At 32.6% G+C, this 15,667-nt stretch overlaps 3 protein-coding genes across 3 annotated transcripts; 2 read left to right on the top strand and 1 right to left on the bottom strand.

Moving 5' to 3' along the window:
* The first annotated feature begins 120 nt into the window (after window positions 1–120).
* Window positions 121–10,696, top strand: LOC123709993 (DNA replication licensing factor Mcm2). The gene is made up of 16 exons (XM_045661645.1): window positions 121–262; window positions 428–591; window positions 902–1,068; window positions 1,480–1,669; window positions 1,859–1,991; window positions 2,246–2,605; window positions 2,967–3,170; window positions 3,595–3,826; window positions 4,128–4,219; window positions 4,735–4,820; window positions 5,640–5,807; window positions 6,573–6,734; window positions 7,393–7,540; window positions 8,378–8,477; window positions 8,905–9,044; window positions 9,761–10,696. Exons 1-16 carry the CDS (start codon window positions 260–262, stop codon window positions 10,046–10,048), a joined length of 2,637 nt encoding a protein of 878 aa, XP_045517601.1. The 5' UTR covers window positions 121–259; the 3' UTR covers window positions 10,049–10,696.
* A 248-nt stretch (window positions 10,697–10,944) lies between these two features.
* On the bottom strand, window positions 10,945–12,722 carry LOC123709995 (zinc finger CCHC domain-containing protein 10). The gene is made up of 3 exons (XM_045661648.1): window positions 12,445–12,722; window positions 12,205–12,369; window positions 10,945–11,808 (listed from the first exon to the last, which is right to left on the bottom strand). Exons 1-3 carry the CDS (start codon window positions 12,486–12,488, stop codon window positions 11,610–11,612), a joined length of 408 nt encoding a protein of 135 aa, XP_045517604.1. The 5' UTR covers window positions 12,489–12,722; the 3' UTR covers window positions 10,945–11,609.
* Window positions 12,723–14,878: 2,156 nt separating this feature from the next.
* LOC123709996 (mitochondrial import inner membrane translocase subunit Tim16) lies at window positions 14,879–15,623 on the top strand. Its single transcript, XM_045661649.1, has one exon. It carries the CDS (start codon window positions 14,994–14,996, stop codon window positions 15,372–15,374), a length of 381 nt encoding a protein of 126 aa, XP_045517605.1. The 5' UTR covers window positions 14,879–14,993; the 3' UTR covers window positions 15,375–15,623.
* The last annotated feature ends 44 nt before the right edge of the window (window positions 15,624–15,667 follow it).

Below are 15,667 nucleotides of genomic sequence, written 5' to 3'. Positions count from 1 at the left end.
GAATTCACATATATACCATAGACTACGACTAGTCTCGTCACGCACTTGTCTACAATTATTTTTAACCTATCGTAATTAACATTTCCGCGGGCTTTTAAGACAAATGTCAAAACTCAAAATAAACGACCGCGTCTTGATGTAGTGTAGCGAAAACATTTTATTTTGTTTGTAATTGAATGTTGTAAACCTATAAATAAGCACTTTTTTGTAGCGATTAGCAAATATTTTAGTATATCAGCAGAACTAATTTCGGTGCATAATGGTCAGTGTAACTGTAATGAGCTGTTGCTATGTAACCAAAAAATGTTCTTAGTTTTTGTATTAAATTGGATTAGTAATTATTAAATTTATTCATATAGATATAACAATGGTAACAAGCAATCTCTTTTAGATATAATTTTAATACATTCTTAATATATTGTTATAGAGTTCTCCTATACCCGAAACACCAGATCGTGATGATGCTAGGTCTCGAATGACTTCTCCCGCTCGTGACTATGAGATGTTTGAAGATGAAGGGGCCATACTTGGCGACAACCCTGCAGAAGAAGAAGATGATGGAGAAGAATTATTTAATGACAATATGGAGGCGTAAGTAATTATAAATATACTATAACTAGATTAATGATCTTCTTGATTCTTAGATTTGATTCTCTCTTTAAGTTTACCATATTTTATATAAATTTTTATTTATTTATTAACACTTTGTAGCATTACAATAAAAATTTTTAACATAATTCAATTACAAAGAGCAACCTTAATGCTTTCAAGTGATCTCTTCCAGGCCACCATTAGTTTATGTTAGTTATAAGTCATACTTAACTTATATATTTTTGTCACAGGCAACAAATTAATATAGTAATAACATTAATGAGCATCGCAATTTTCTTAACAATTTTAGAGATTATCGTCCAATGCCGGCATTGGATCGGTATGATGCTGAGGATTTGGATGATGATGACTATGATTCAATGTCAGTTGGGGACCGTGTTGCAGCTGAAAGGGAGCTGCAGCGAAGAGATCGAGAAGAAGGAAGGATAAGAAGGGATGATAGAGGACTGCTGTATGGTAAGTGATTATCCCTCTGAATTGTGAATTAAATTGGTTTATAATATTTTGAAAAATTCTTAACACATTTCCTAGTAAATGTCAATAACAAATGTTTTATTTTCACTCTTCCCTCCTGTTACAAGAATCTTAGAAAAAGGTATGTAAATCATTACTTACTTACATTACTCATTCTTTCCAACTGCTATAAATATAAGAATAGATATTAATTACTAGTTACTTTTTGTATTTATACCTTTTCCGTAACATGGCTAGAATGCTGCCTGCAAATTTGTATAAGAGCTAGTACTACTGGTAAAGTTCCCTTCATTATTGATTAAAAACATGTTGGACTATAAAATGGTATTGTCAAACAGTAAATACTTTTGTAAGTACCTAAAAGTGTATTTTTAATAAAGTTTGTGTTTCAAGATGATTCAGATGAAGAAGGTGGAGATATACCTCGGGCTAAACGTCGAAGAGCAGCAGAAAAAGCAGCCACTGGTGCTGAGGATCAGGTGGAAGAGGGTATAGAGAGTATTGAGAACTTGGAGGATACAAAAGGATACACAACAAAAGAGTGGGTCTCTATGTTAGGGCCTCGTACAGAGATAGCAAATAGGTTTGTAGTATAGTATAGTTAGTTATTAACTACCTAACAAACTTTTACAATTACGAAATTCATAAATTAATAAAAGGCAGATTTCTCAATTTTCCTACCTCAAAAAGAATATTGGTATCATTTTTGTGTAATTTATAATAATAACTTATATACTGAAATATTCTCATGTAATGAATATAATCATTTCAGGTTTAAAAACTTTCTCCGTACCTACACTAATAATAAAGGACAGTATGTATACAAAGATCGTATTCGTCGCATGTGCGAACATAACCAAGCTTCGTTTCATGTGGAATTTGATGTATTGGCTAGGAGAGAACAGGTAATAATATGTTATGTTATGTAATAATATATTATTTATTAAACTTTCAGCCCGAAAGACAAATAAATTTTTTGTGAATGTTCATATTTAATGGTACCTATAAACAAAGCTTTATACTATAAAAGCAGTTATATTATAAGAAACATGTTGGGATTGGGTAGTTGTTTTTAGAATGTACATTACATGAAATTATTAACTATCTTAATCTTTTTGGTAATGCATGATCACAAGTCATTTATGTTATCTATTTTTAGGTGTTGGCCTACTTTCTACCTGAAGCACCATTTCAAATGCTACAAATATTTGATGAAGTTGCAAAAGACATTGTCCTTCAAATATTCCCTAGTTATGAAAGAGTTACCTCGGAGATTCATGTTCGTATATCAGACTTACCACTGATTGAGGAGCTAAGAACTTTCAGGAAACTTCATTTAAATCAGTTAGTCAGAACTGTGGGAGTTATAACAGCTACAACTGGAGTTTTACCCCAATTATCAGTAGTTAAATATGACTGTAACAGGTGTGGGTATATCTTGGGGCCTTTTGTCCAGTCACAGAATTCAGAAGTCAAGCCTGGCTCCTGTCCTGAGTGTCAAAGTTCTGGACCCTTCATGGTAAGTATTGACAGCTTTTATGAATCTAGTAAGATATCTTAAGCCATATCCTGAGGTATTATCTGCCCTCAGTCTATAGCCTTTCTTAGTAAAAGCAATCCAGCAAAAAGTATTATTCAATTTCAACCTGTACTTCATGAGATTTTTGAATCTTTATTTCTTCTACAATTTTATAGTTTTTAAGCAGTAACATTTACATTTTACGCTTTTCAACACATTTTTTAAAATTAATCTTAAGGTTATTATTAGCACATTACACAAACTTAAATATCTTATTTTAACTATTTTTGTATGTCGATTTACATATTAAATGTTTATGTTATAATTCATTAGGGACAATTAATTATTTGCATATTTTCAGGTTAACATGGAACAAACTGTATATCGTAATTATCAAAAGGTGACCATACAGGAGTCACCTGGTAGAATTCCAGCTGGTCGTATACCCAGGAGTAAGGACTGCATACTTCTGGCTGATCTTTGTGACCGCTGTAAACCTGGTGATGAGGTGGATCTTACCGGAATTTATACTAATAACTATGATGGATCGTTAAACACTGAACAGGTATTTCAGATAGTGATAGTGATAGATTATTTGAAGAGATTTCTCTCTTAGACTATTACTTAATTAAACACTTTGATTGATTCACTTAGTTGTAGATAACCTAGCTAAGCAATATTCGTAACGTAATGTCGAATCGAAGACTTGATCACCTTTAGAAATAGTATTTGAGAATATGATTGTCTATGTTCTTTAAAAGCATCCGAATAAAAATATATTTTGTCAACAACAACGTTGTTCGAACATATTTAAGATAATAATTAGTAAATCTAAATCTACTTCAAGAGTTTTACTTCTTATTCTCTCATGGAGGTGATAAAAAATGTACACCTTGGGCAACATGTTACATGTTTGCCTCGAAGAAATCGCTTCGTAAATGTAATGGTTACTGTGTGACATTTTTAGTAACAGATAATATTTTTTTTAGGGATTCCCAGTATTTGCAACAGTCGTAATAGCGAACTACATAGTAGTTAAGGACTGTAAGCACATAGTTGAGTCACTGACAGATGAAGATGTGGCTAATATTAATAAATTATCAAAGGACCCACAAATTGGAGAGCGTATAGTGCAAAGTATAGCGCCCTCTATATACGGACATGATTATATTAAGAGGGGTCTGGCTTTGGCCTTGTTTGGAGGAGAACCCAAGAATCCTGGTAAGTGTAAACTTAAACCAATACTAACTAATTTAAATCGCTGTGTCCGTTGAAGTAAATAGATACCATAAAGGTAACAATAGTCTATAGAAAAAACTATAGAGAAAACATTTAGAAATTAAATAAATGCTGTTATCGTTAATTTGTTAATCTCACCCAGAAGTTTGTACAATTTCTTTTAAAAATGGTTTTAGTCCAACATGGCCTCTCTAAGTCATACAATTTAGAGTTTCAGTACCCATTTTGAATATTTCTATTATTTAATTTTGGTTCGAATAAAAGTAAAATTATTTTATGTCAGGTGAAAAACACAAAGTAAGAGGTGACATTAATGTTTTGATATGTGGAGATCCGGGAACAGCAAAGTCACAATTCTTGAAATACACTGAAAAGGTAAGTTATATATTTATATATACAGTTCATTTATTTTAAAAAAATATAAAATAAAAGAAAATCGAGTTCGACAATGATGATAATGCTTTTTTGGCCTTCCACATTATAAGCATGTGTGTAGCACACTTCTTATAATTTATTATTGTATGAATATATTTGTGTACATAAATGTATCTGAAATTTAAATTCATATCGAAATAATTGCATAATCATTTTAAACTATACCAATTTCATTAAAATCGGTTGAGTAGTTTTTGATATATAGGTTTACTGGGTAAAATGCTTTAATAAAGTTTGACAGTTACTTGAAGTTGCTTTATTTGTTTTAATAAATATCAGATTTAATGATTTGATTCAATGAGTTAGGTTACTGTATTAAAAATAGTTGTTCAGTACATGTGCGGAACCGTCATTGCAATTTGTACCGACTGTCCAACCAACCAACATTTGTCGGAACTCTTTGCAATTACAGGCTTTCGGCACTCGTAATGAAATAGCACATTTCATGATTACAGATAGCTCCAAGGGCGGTGTTTACGACAGGTCAGGGAGCTAGTGCAGTCGGTCTCACAGCGTATGTTAGGAAAAACCCTACAACTAGGTAAGTAAGCATATGCCATAGTATTGTCTTTGGTTAACATAGCTTTTACACGTTGAAATAAAACAATTTTTTAACCGGATTAAAGCTATTTGTATTTTTTATAAACTTATTTTAAATTTAAATTTTTCCTACGTTTCGCGTGCTATAATTATAAGTTTATAATAATACAAATAGCTTTAATCCGGTTAAAAAATTGTTTTCTTTCAAAGCATATGCCAGTTAAATTAGTTAAACACTTTTCTCATCTTTTTTATTTTTTTATTTAAATTACATGAAATAATTGCAATGTTAAAAATTTAAACCTCCAACTTAATTTTAAAAGTCATTCTAATGTTATCTATTCGTAATAAATATAGATTAGCGACAGTACTGTGGTTGTAGTGTTGAGGTTTTGTAGCACATGCTATTTTTAGTTTTTTATTATGTTCGTCCGCATCACGTATTAAGTAATTTGATATTTTTTTATTTATTAATAACACTTCGTTGCATTAGGCTAATAAAAATTGAACATAATTAAATAAAGGGCACTAACTGGAGGCCTTATCGCTTTCAAACGATTTCTATCAGATGAAAAAAAAAATGTTAAATTAAATATGGTAATATTATTAGTTTTTTTTCTCTTTATTATACAAAATAATATAATCAGAATATGTTACGTTAAAAAACAGGAGTTTACAAGATTTAAATGATAAAGAATTTGCAACATAATAATACAATAATTTTACGGACCTGGTACAATAGCTGGCTTTAGGTTGTAAACAATTTTTAGAGTACCGTCACTTTAGCCAAAATGTGATTTTTGCTATGAATATCTTTCAGGGAATGGACTTTAGAAGCGGGTGCGTTGGTTCTAGCGGATCGTGGGGTGTGTCTTATCGATGAGTTTGATAAGATGAACGACCAAGATCGGACCTCCATACACGAAGCTATGGAGCAACAGTCGATATCGATATCCAAGGCTGGAATTGTTACATCACTACATGCGAGGTAGGGTTTCCAGCTTTAAATTTAGATTATATTATATAAGTTATTTGTAAGCTTATTCTAAAAGTCTAATTCTATTTGATCACATTATTACCGAATTGTGGTGGGAGATCCCTTGATTTGAATCCCTGGTATCTGGAGTGTTTTCAACTTTTAATTCAACGTTTATGATTTTTTTTTTGTTACGCCATTCAAGTATTACGTAAGCAGTTTTACTGCAATTTATCCCCATCCCTTCCACTTGCCAGGAAAAGTAAGACAATGTGTGGTTAATATGCATTAAACATACAGGCTAGGCCTAGTTTAAACGCCAGTGCTCATAGTATATAAGGTTAAATATAATGAATATTATATCGCAAGGTTTATTGCCTATTGTATGTTTAGAACCTTTAGAAAGTAAGTACAAAATGCAATGTTTTTTGAGACAAATAGCCTGGCCTTAGTATATATATATATGTTAATGATTAAAACATGTTCGACGTCCTGGTGGACAGATAAACTGTGTACAGTTTGTTTTTCCACCACACCAACTTCCTTTGTATTAAGATCATTTATACAATAAATAAATAAAAAAATAAAGTAACTTTTTTATGCGTAAAACCGTACGTAATCACCAAATAACTAAATCTAAGGGGGGGGGGGGGCTTCTCCTCTATATTGCTTACGTAATATTTGAACGGCCTCTAGATCAAAATTTAAAAAAAATCGTAAACGTTGTTATTAAGTCTGTCAATAGCTTGTTTGAAATATATATTGTTACGTTAACAGGTGCTCAATAATCGCAGCAGCCAATCCCATCGGTGGTCGTTATGACGCGTCATTAACGTTCAGTGAGAATGTGAATTTGTCGGAGCCGATTTTATCGCGTTTCGATGTACTCTGTGTTGTGAGAGATGAAGCTGATCCAATGCAGGACGCGCATTTGGCCAAGTAAGAAATATTCGTATTGTCTTTTGTTAAAAAGAGCTTTTACACATTAAGAAAAACACTTTTTGAACGGATTAAAGTTAAAGTTTTTAACAATGTATTATTGTTAGAAACTTATAATTATTTACATAATTCTAAATTTAAATTTTTCTGACGTTTCTCGTGCTTTACAGCGTGCGTGGTCACGGAAATATTCGTATATATGTCACCGTAAAATTGTAAATACCGTTAGTTTGTAAACTATCTCGCGAGATTGTGAACCTCAACGTACTGCTTACAATTTTACGTAAGATTGTAAACTATCAAATTGTGAAACGGAACGGAATTTACGTTTAACGAGAGCTATAAATTTATTCAGTGATAATTAACTAACTAATTTCGTTTGGGAGTTTGTTGTAAAAACGAATACAATTTCTATATAAGGAGTGGTTTATCTTCTGGAGCCTAGTTAAATTAATTCTGTTACTAGTATTATACTGATGAAACCATTTGTTTCAAAATCGTTTATATTATATTTTCTAATAGTTATTTCATTTTATTTTTTATGAGTAACCCTCGCATAAAATCTCAGCCATGAATAGTGTACGCTTCCTATACAATCAAGTCTCAATAGAGACACGGCCGAATCAGTCTAAAGAACTTGCATATATTTCTATTGTAGGTTCGTTGTCAGCTCCCACATCCGACATCATCCAACCCACCGTGGTACAGCGCTAGAGGACGCCACTGAAAATGAGAACACATTACCACAGGATCTACTGAAGAAATATATCGTGTATTCCAGGGAAAACGTTCATCCGAAATTACAAGTATGTTTTTTCCTATTCTATCTTTACTAATATATGCTAATATGTTAAAGGGAAAAGATTTCTATGTTAGTTTGTTTGTAACGAATTGGCTCAAAAGTACTGGACCGATTTAAAAAAAATCATCAATTAAAGGCTTCATTATCACTGAATAATATAGGCTATTGCAAGGATTTCTACTAAAACTACAATACTGTTACCCAAGGTGTAAAAAATTGTCTTTAGAATATATTTCATCGTATGCGCTACGAAAACTATTAATGATAGAACAAATAAATGTTCAACAATTTTAAATAACATATCAATATAAAAAAATGTCGCGATAGCATGTGTCTAACTATTTTAGTTATGTCACTATAACTACTTTTGAACATTTTAAAATTTAATAGAATTTTCGACTAAAATCAGACCAAGTTGTTTATACCTTTGCCTTAATAAGTTTCTGTGAGTGTGCTTGTATTTGAAGCCCTAATCGACTCGACTGATCCATATGTTCAATATCCTTATTAGTAAATTCATCTAGCCTGATCGTAAGGTCCATAATTTATAAAATAAGATAGTCTATTTTAGACGAAAGCTATACAACACACTAGAAGTATCGATAAAAGAGAGTGAGAGAGCCATCGTTCAGAAATTATAGCTATAAATGTTATTAATTTACATTATGTGTCTTCGATTTTTTTTTTATTATAAAAAGATGACGCGTGTGTGTATAATAGAGTGAGTGAAGAACATTTTTAGTACATAATTATGGAATACTTACAAAAATAAGCGAATAAAAATTAAGTTCTCATATTATTATTCTCTTTACATGGGTATAATTTAGTATATTTTTTATAGAACATGGACCAAGATAAAGTCGCCAAAATGTACAGTCAATTGCGACAGGAGTCGTTGGCCACCGGGAGTCTCCCTATTACCGTCAGACATATTGAATCTGGTAAGAGCTTAAATCTTAAGTCTTATAACAATTAATTTCCCCTTTTTATGAATATATTGTTTTTAAATACATTACCTTAAACAATTGCAAGTCAATCTTTAAAGCTTTGCGAGACATTATTGTGATCTTACTCATAAAAAAATTCTCAAAAAACATTTTTTATACAATTATTACGCTAAGAATGTGGTTATAAGTGGAGGATAATAAGTGTTTCGGGGTGTTCTTTGATAAAGCAAAAGAGAAAAGCATTTTTTAAAAATCCATGGCGCTACAACCTTTTTTGATCTGGGCCTCAGATTTCTGTATCTGTTTCATGATCATTTGTAAATCGAATAGGCAAGTAGGTGATCAGCCTTCTGTGCCTGACGCACGCCGTCGACTTATTTAACCATAAAAATAACAATAATTAAAGATCTATGAATTTCAGTAATACGTATGAGTGAAGCCCACGCACGTATGCATTTACGTGGTCAAGTGAATGAAGAAGACGTGAACTTAGCCATTCGTTCTATGCTCGAGAGCTTCGTTGATACACAGAAATACAGTGTCATGCGGGCTATGAGACAGGTATATTATTTCTATTATGATCCATAATAAGCTTGTCCGGCGTGGGAGTTATGCTAACTAATATAATTAGTTTTTGCTAGGCGTCATCAAAATGATAACATATCATTCACGATGACGATCAATGATAAGTATCGAACTATAAAACCAGCCGCACAGATTATTTTTTGTAATAATTCTTGCATGTTTAGAAGTGAGCCAACTGCAATCTTAATTACAAAAGAACTTTACATTGCATAGACAAAATATTGCATAAAAACGCCAGAAACCATTGCGATTAGTTGGTTGGAATTATTGAAATAACTTTAAGATCAAATCAAAATATAATCAAATCATATAACAAAGCATTCGATCATTGACTCTGCCATCACATATAAACACAATGTATCTCACAAGTAATACATGTTATATTAACTGAGATCCAATTCCAATCATTTGCCCGACAAAATTAAAAACATTGGCTAGATATGATTCTTAAACTAATGGCTTGAAATATACCGTGTTTGTACAATCCCTGCTTGGTAACTGATTTTCAGGTTTCTAATTTTATCCACAAAGAAGTCGTAAGGTCGAAAATGGTCTGATAAGTGTTGACATGATTAATGTAAATTTAATTAACACTGTTCCCATTAAAAAAAATACAGTCTTACCACTGTGTACATGTAAATAAATAATCACCTGGTTATAGAAGCGCTAATATATATATATTGTTATTTCAGACATTCCAGAAGTACCTCTCATACAAGAAGGACCACAGCGAGTTGCTATACTACATTCTCCGCCAGCTAACCATAGACCAACTAGCCTATATGCGAGGTCTACACAATTACACACAACCAACCATAGAAATATCAGAAAGAGACCTCTTAGAACGAGCGAGACAGATTAACATCACAGACCTCAAACCCTTTTATGATAGTCGGATATTCAAGATAAATAACTTCAGTTACGATGCTAAAAGGAAAGTCATTGTGCATTTATTGCCAGAAGTACCTACGAGTACATAGAAATGCTCATTATTTGTCATCCATGGACTTTTTATTAGTATTTTAACTGGCTTTGACACTAAAATAGGAAAACCCATTGACCTGATAAAAATTCCGCCAAATATACAATATCTAGTCAAAAACTCAACAAATTATGGACACAGCCTAAGTACCACATTCTTAAATGTTAATAATAAACCTAAATCTAATTGAAGAGCTATCATATCAATTTTTGTATGGAGTTTGACACTAATTTCATATTCACATCACAGAAAGAATAACATAATTTAATTCAAGATATAAATTTTTTAAAGTGATTTTTCAATATTATATAGTTGTATTTTAAATCATGGTTTTAAATAAGAAAATAATTTACCAAGTAAAAGATTGGTTTTTAATTTACACAATAGCAATCTCCCACATAATTCTCATAATCAATTTTATAAATGTTTGAGTTGGTTTAATCTAGATGTTGAGCCTATGATGTGTACGACCGCCTTGATTCTACATCACAGTATTGTTGTACAGGCTGGATCAGCCGTCACCATAGTACAAAATTAAATATGTTGAACATACATACCCACCTTTTAAATCATGCATTCTAACAATTTTGAATTGTATGTTTAAGCATTTTAAGTTTTTAGTAATAGGATTATTTTTGTATATTTCAAAATAAATTTGTGATGAAGATAATATTCTTTTACTACAGCTTCATTTTATTATAAACAAAACCCTTTGGCAGGCTTAAATATTATTAAAATATTTAAACTTCTAAAGCTGTTTCGAAAGATCATAGAAACTGTGTCCTGATACCAAACATTTGTATGAAATACTTTTATGGCCAATGAACACATTCATAAAAAAGGAAAATTAAACCACATTTACAAATTATTATTTTTATTAATATCTCGACATCAAAATTGTATGGCTTTTAAATCTAAAATTTATCTTAAGAAATTTACACAGTCTTAACAAAATAAAATTAGCATTAATTACAAAGCCTCTTACACTACCAGAGTTAAACTCTAAAATCATTAATATATACTTTTAAATTAATTGAGACTCATCATAGATTATAAATATTACTGTACATTGTGCCTACAATAATTATTGACACAATAATTTACAATAAAACAGAGCCATAATAATACATTCATTAAACAATAAACACTAAATCAGGTAACATTCATCAACATGCTAAATTCTAAATGTAATAAATCAATCAAGTCTACAAATAAAAAAATATCCATATTTTTTAATGACCAGCATTATTTAACTAACGAGCAATGTCTAAATAAGAAGAAATAGTAAGAAAGAAATGAAATGTTGTTAGAAAAAGAATATTAAAGAAATACTCAAAATGATCTTTAACATTTTTGAATGATAATACTGATATGTCTGATTAGTCTAATATTTTCTCAATTCTTGTTCTAAATGAATTTAATTATAAAACACTGAAATGAGTATTCATATTTTTTTTGTTAATAAGAGAATGTCTATTCATGTTAATAAGGAAAAATATACTTATAAAAAATTAAGATGTCATATTACACTGCTCATATAGTTATAACTTTACAAACAATTAGTCACTATCGGAGTCAGATTCTGATCCGCTGCTGCTGTCAGAGTAACTGCTGCTACCACTTTCATCCTCGCTACCACTGTCTGACTCGCTGTCTGATGATGAGCTGTTAGATGACGATTCTGATGTGGAGCCATCATCAGAACAGTTTTGACAGTTGTTGCGTTTCTTTTTAGTAGGAAGATCACATTTGCCACCACTGTAAAACATTCACATTTTACAAATTCAAAATAGGAAAGCTACATGAAATCTTTTATGAAGCTAAGTATTACAAACATATTATTTAAATTACTATTACTACTGTAATATTAAACAGTAAAATAATTCAACGAATGATCAATCTTATTATGTTTCAATTATAATATAATGTGATATAAATAAAGAATAAGTATGGAGTAATCTACTACTACATATAAAATATCTAAATATTATCTATATCAAATCTAATAATCAAATACCTCCATTGAAGACAAGTACATAACACTGAAATAGGATATTTTATAAAACAGAAGTAGGTGAAAGAACTGATTAAATGTTCTAGAACTAGATTTTTAGTATAAAATGTGGGTAGACAAAAATATTTCTCAAAGCCTACCTGCACTTGTCCTTTTTGGCCTTCAAATTTTTTTTCAAAACTTGAGTGCGCGAGGGTCGAACCAAAACTTTGCGCTTTCCGGTACATTCATAGCTCCAGTGCCCATACTCCAGGCATTTTTGGCACTTTATCCCTTGGGGAAATGCGGCTGCCAGTTTCGCTTGCCTGTGGAGAAATTATTACAGAATCCAAATAAGACAAAGTTAAAAAAATAGAGAACTACTAAAAGCAAAAAATCACCTCTTCTTTGCTGATTGATGCCTGTTGTATGTTCCCAAAGTCATTTTGATTCTATTGCGTTTAGCAGCTTCGCGTACAGATCCAAAATTTGATACGACGTTGGAAGGTACTTTATAATAACTGGAAGGAACAATTACAACGTCCTGCGTTTCTTAGGTCCTCAAATGTGAATGAAGAAAATTTGCAAACTTACAGTTTGAAAAATAAAGTGCAATGATAGTCACTCATCAGTCAATAACCAAGCGTGAAAACAATATTGACAGTTGTTGGTTTTTTTTAATTATATGGGCTGGTAACGAGACCTTTAAGCACAGTTGGTGTTTGGTAGACGTTAACCATGACACGTGCTGACGACCTTTTTAGCTATAGCTAAATTATTATATATTCTATATTGTCTTTGGATATAGACTGTTCAGTATTTATTTATGTTTTTAGTTTTAATGAACATGAAGTATATTACTTATTTTTATAAAGAATTTTGTTAATACATGGGTTTTAGGATAGGAAAATATGTCATAAAAAATAAATCAATTGTAAATTACTTTATGTACTAATATATTATACCATATCATTTTAATCATACAAATAACGTAAACCTCATTCAGAACTAGAAAACAATTACAAGAACTCCCCTTGCATTTCTTGTTCTTCATCAGTGTTTATTATAAATATAGTCTATTGAAATGTTTGAAAACAATTTGAGGGCCAAACTGAACCTTTTTCTAGAGTACGCAATTTTATTTATGGGACATGGAGGAGGACAATACAAACATAAACTCATGTTTGTGGGGTTGGTGCCCTTGTCCCCCGGCCGCCATCATGGAAAAAGGGGTAAAAACACGTTTTTGGGTATATCTCCTACACTATCCATCGTAAACAAAAATTGCAGACTTTGCCTACAATTATGTATATTTGACTTTTTATCGTGAATCAAAAAGTAATAAGTAAAAAAGTGAAAAAATTTAATACAAATTTCCTTTTTTGCGTAATAGCTTTGATTTGTCAATCGTCAAATCAAAGTACTTCTAGAATCTTATTCAAGATTTCTAAGTTAATCATCATGACTAAGGCCCCTGGGGGGACAATTTGTCGACACGAACTATAATTTTCGTCTTTCTACTTTCGTTTGTCGGCGTCGGGACGTGACTACCCCATCCCCCGCTGGTGAAATAACCTGTGACAGCGGTTATTTCACAGAAACTGCGAAGCCGGCCTTATTCTTCCTTACTGAGACTCACATATGCTCTTCGGCTGATAATGTCCTATCCCTGGTACAAATTGCAATATACCTTTGTGCCGTGGGCGGGAGTTGCGTGCGTGTACGTCAGGGAGGATATCTGTTCTCGTCGCCTCGGGACGCTTGAAGGATCGGACCTATCTAACCTATGGCTGCGCGTAGACTGTAATGACCATCTGCAATTCTACGCACGTAAAGCGGAAATACCGAAACACCGAAACTGACCAACTCATTGAGCACAACCAAATGGATACAGATTACCTGCTTGATAAGGTTACGAATAACGATACTTGGCGACTTTAACGCCCTCCATGCCGACTGGCTTGGCTCTGGTACTACCGATCACGCGGGTAGGTTTTTTCATGACTTTGCTTTGACCTGACACAAATGGTTCCTGCAATTACACGAATAACAGATGTGGATAGACACAAACAATCAATCAGATCTACAAAGTCTCCGTCGACCTTCCTCTGGGTTCGTCGGATTATTGTGTGGAGTACTGTACCTACTAGGCGCCCTCCACGGCCCCACTTTTCAGGTTGTCAGCAGAATGGGACGGAATGTGGTCTTTCTTTGCGTCCCACCCTTGGGACTATTATATTATACTATTATATACGTGCTATTCGTCGAAAACTCCAGATTCTACCTCTGTCGCCGAAGTGGTTCGGCAGGGCATGTACCTCTTTATTCCATTTTCTGCGGTGCCGATCGGTGGCAAGTCACATCCCTGGTTTAATCGTTCTTGCAAGGCGGCCTCGCGTCGAAAGCGAGAATGCTTTAAGGCATGAGCGGAAGCGATGATATCTCGTGATGCCAATACCGACTTCGCCTCGCCTTCGACTTCGCTTCCAACTCGACTTTGGATGACCTAGGTAAATCCATCCATGGTCATTCATAAGACGAGCGGGCCGTATGGTATCCCCTAAAAGTGTTGCGTACTTGTTCTCCTAAGTTGGCTCCGGTCCTTACCGGCAACGCATTCGTAAGTCCTCTGGCATGGGCGGCGGTATTACTTAACATCAGGTGAGTCTCCTGTCGGTTTGCTCACTATTCTATAGAGAAAAAATATTACACTACTGATAAGGCATCTTAAGGCTGAGGCCTTAATTAATGCTTGAGATAAAAATAATATATTTTTGTCAAAACTCTTCATAGAACTCTTTGATTCTGAACAAGTTAAAAACGTAGTTGTCATTGTCATAATATAAATATTTTTACTTATTTTTATAACCTCAATAGGCTAATAAATTGCGATCTGCTGTGGCGTTATGAGAACAGATATAACATTAGTATTCAATAAGACGAAAAAGAAATGGCCAAATATATTGCTCAAATAATTGTTTTGGGTGCCCAAGTGGTTGGAAAAGCTTTCGCTCGAGCTTTGAAACAAGAAATCGCTGCATCACAAGAAGCAGCAAAAAGAGCTGGTGGTGGACCTCAGGGCGCTAGACGGGCAGCAGCCAACGCTTCATCAGGCCTCACATTGGAGGAAGCAATGCAAATTTTAAACTTAGAGAAAATAGACTCGGAGAAACTCAATAAAAATTTCGAACATTTGTTCACTGTTAATGATAAGGCAAAAGGTGGATCATTTTATTTGCAATCGAAAATAGTTCGAGCAAAGGAAAGATTAGACACTGAAATTAAATTTAAACAACCTCCAGAAAACGAAAATCCCACAAAGCCATCTTGAAAATAGTTTGGGTATAGTTCCAATATTATTTGTATATTAGGTAGTGTAGACTGTTTATTTAGTGAAATAAAATTTGTTTTATAAAATATTTATTTGTAGAAAATGGACACAATAGTGACTAGAATACATCAGTCTTCATAAAAATGTTGTTTATGTTGTGTTGATTGTGTATAGTTACAAAATTTTGACTTCTTACTACTTATAGCATAAACAGCAATGTATAGAGATCAATAAATCTGATAAGCAATATCATATTCTTTTCATTCTTGGTTACATCATATATGCTTGAAGCT

Source organism: Pieris brassicae, chromosome 5, assembly GCF_905147105.1.
Source record: "Pieris brassicae chromosome 5, ilPieBrab1.1, whole genome shotgun sequence".
Taxonomy (NCBI): domain Eukaryota; kingdom Metazoa; phylum Arthropoda; class Insecta; order Lepidoptera; family Pieridae; genus Pieris; species Pieris brassicae.
This window is presented reverse-complemented; position numbering and strand designations above follow the sequence as displayed.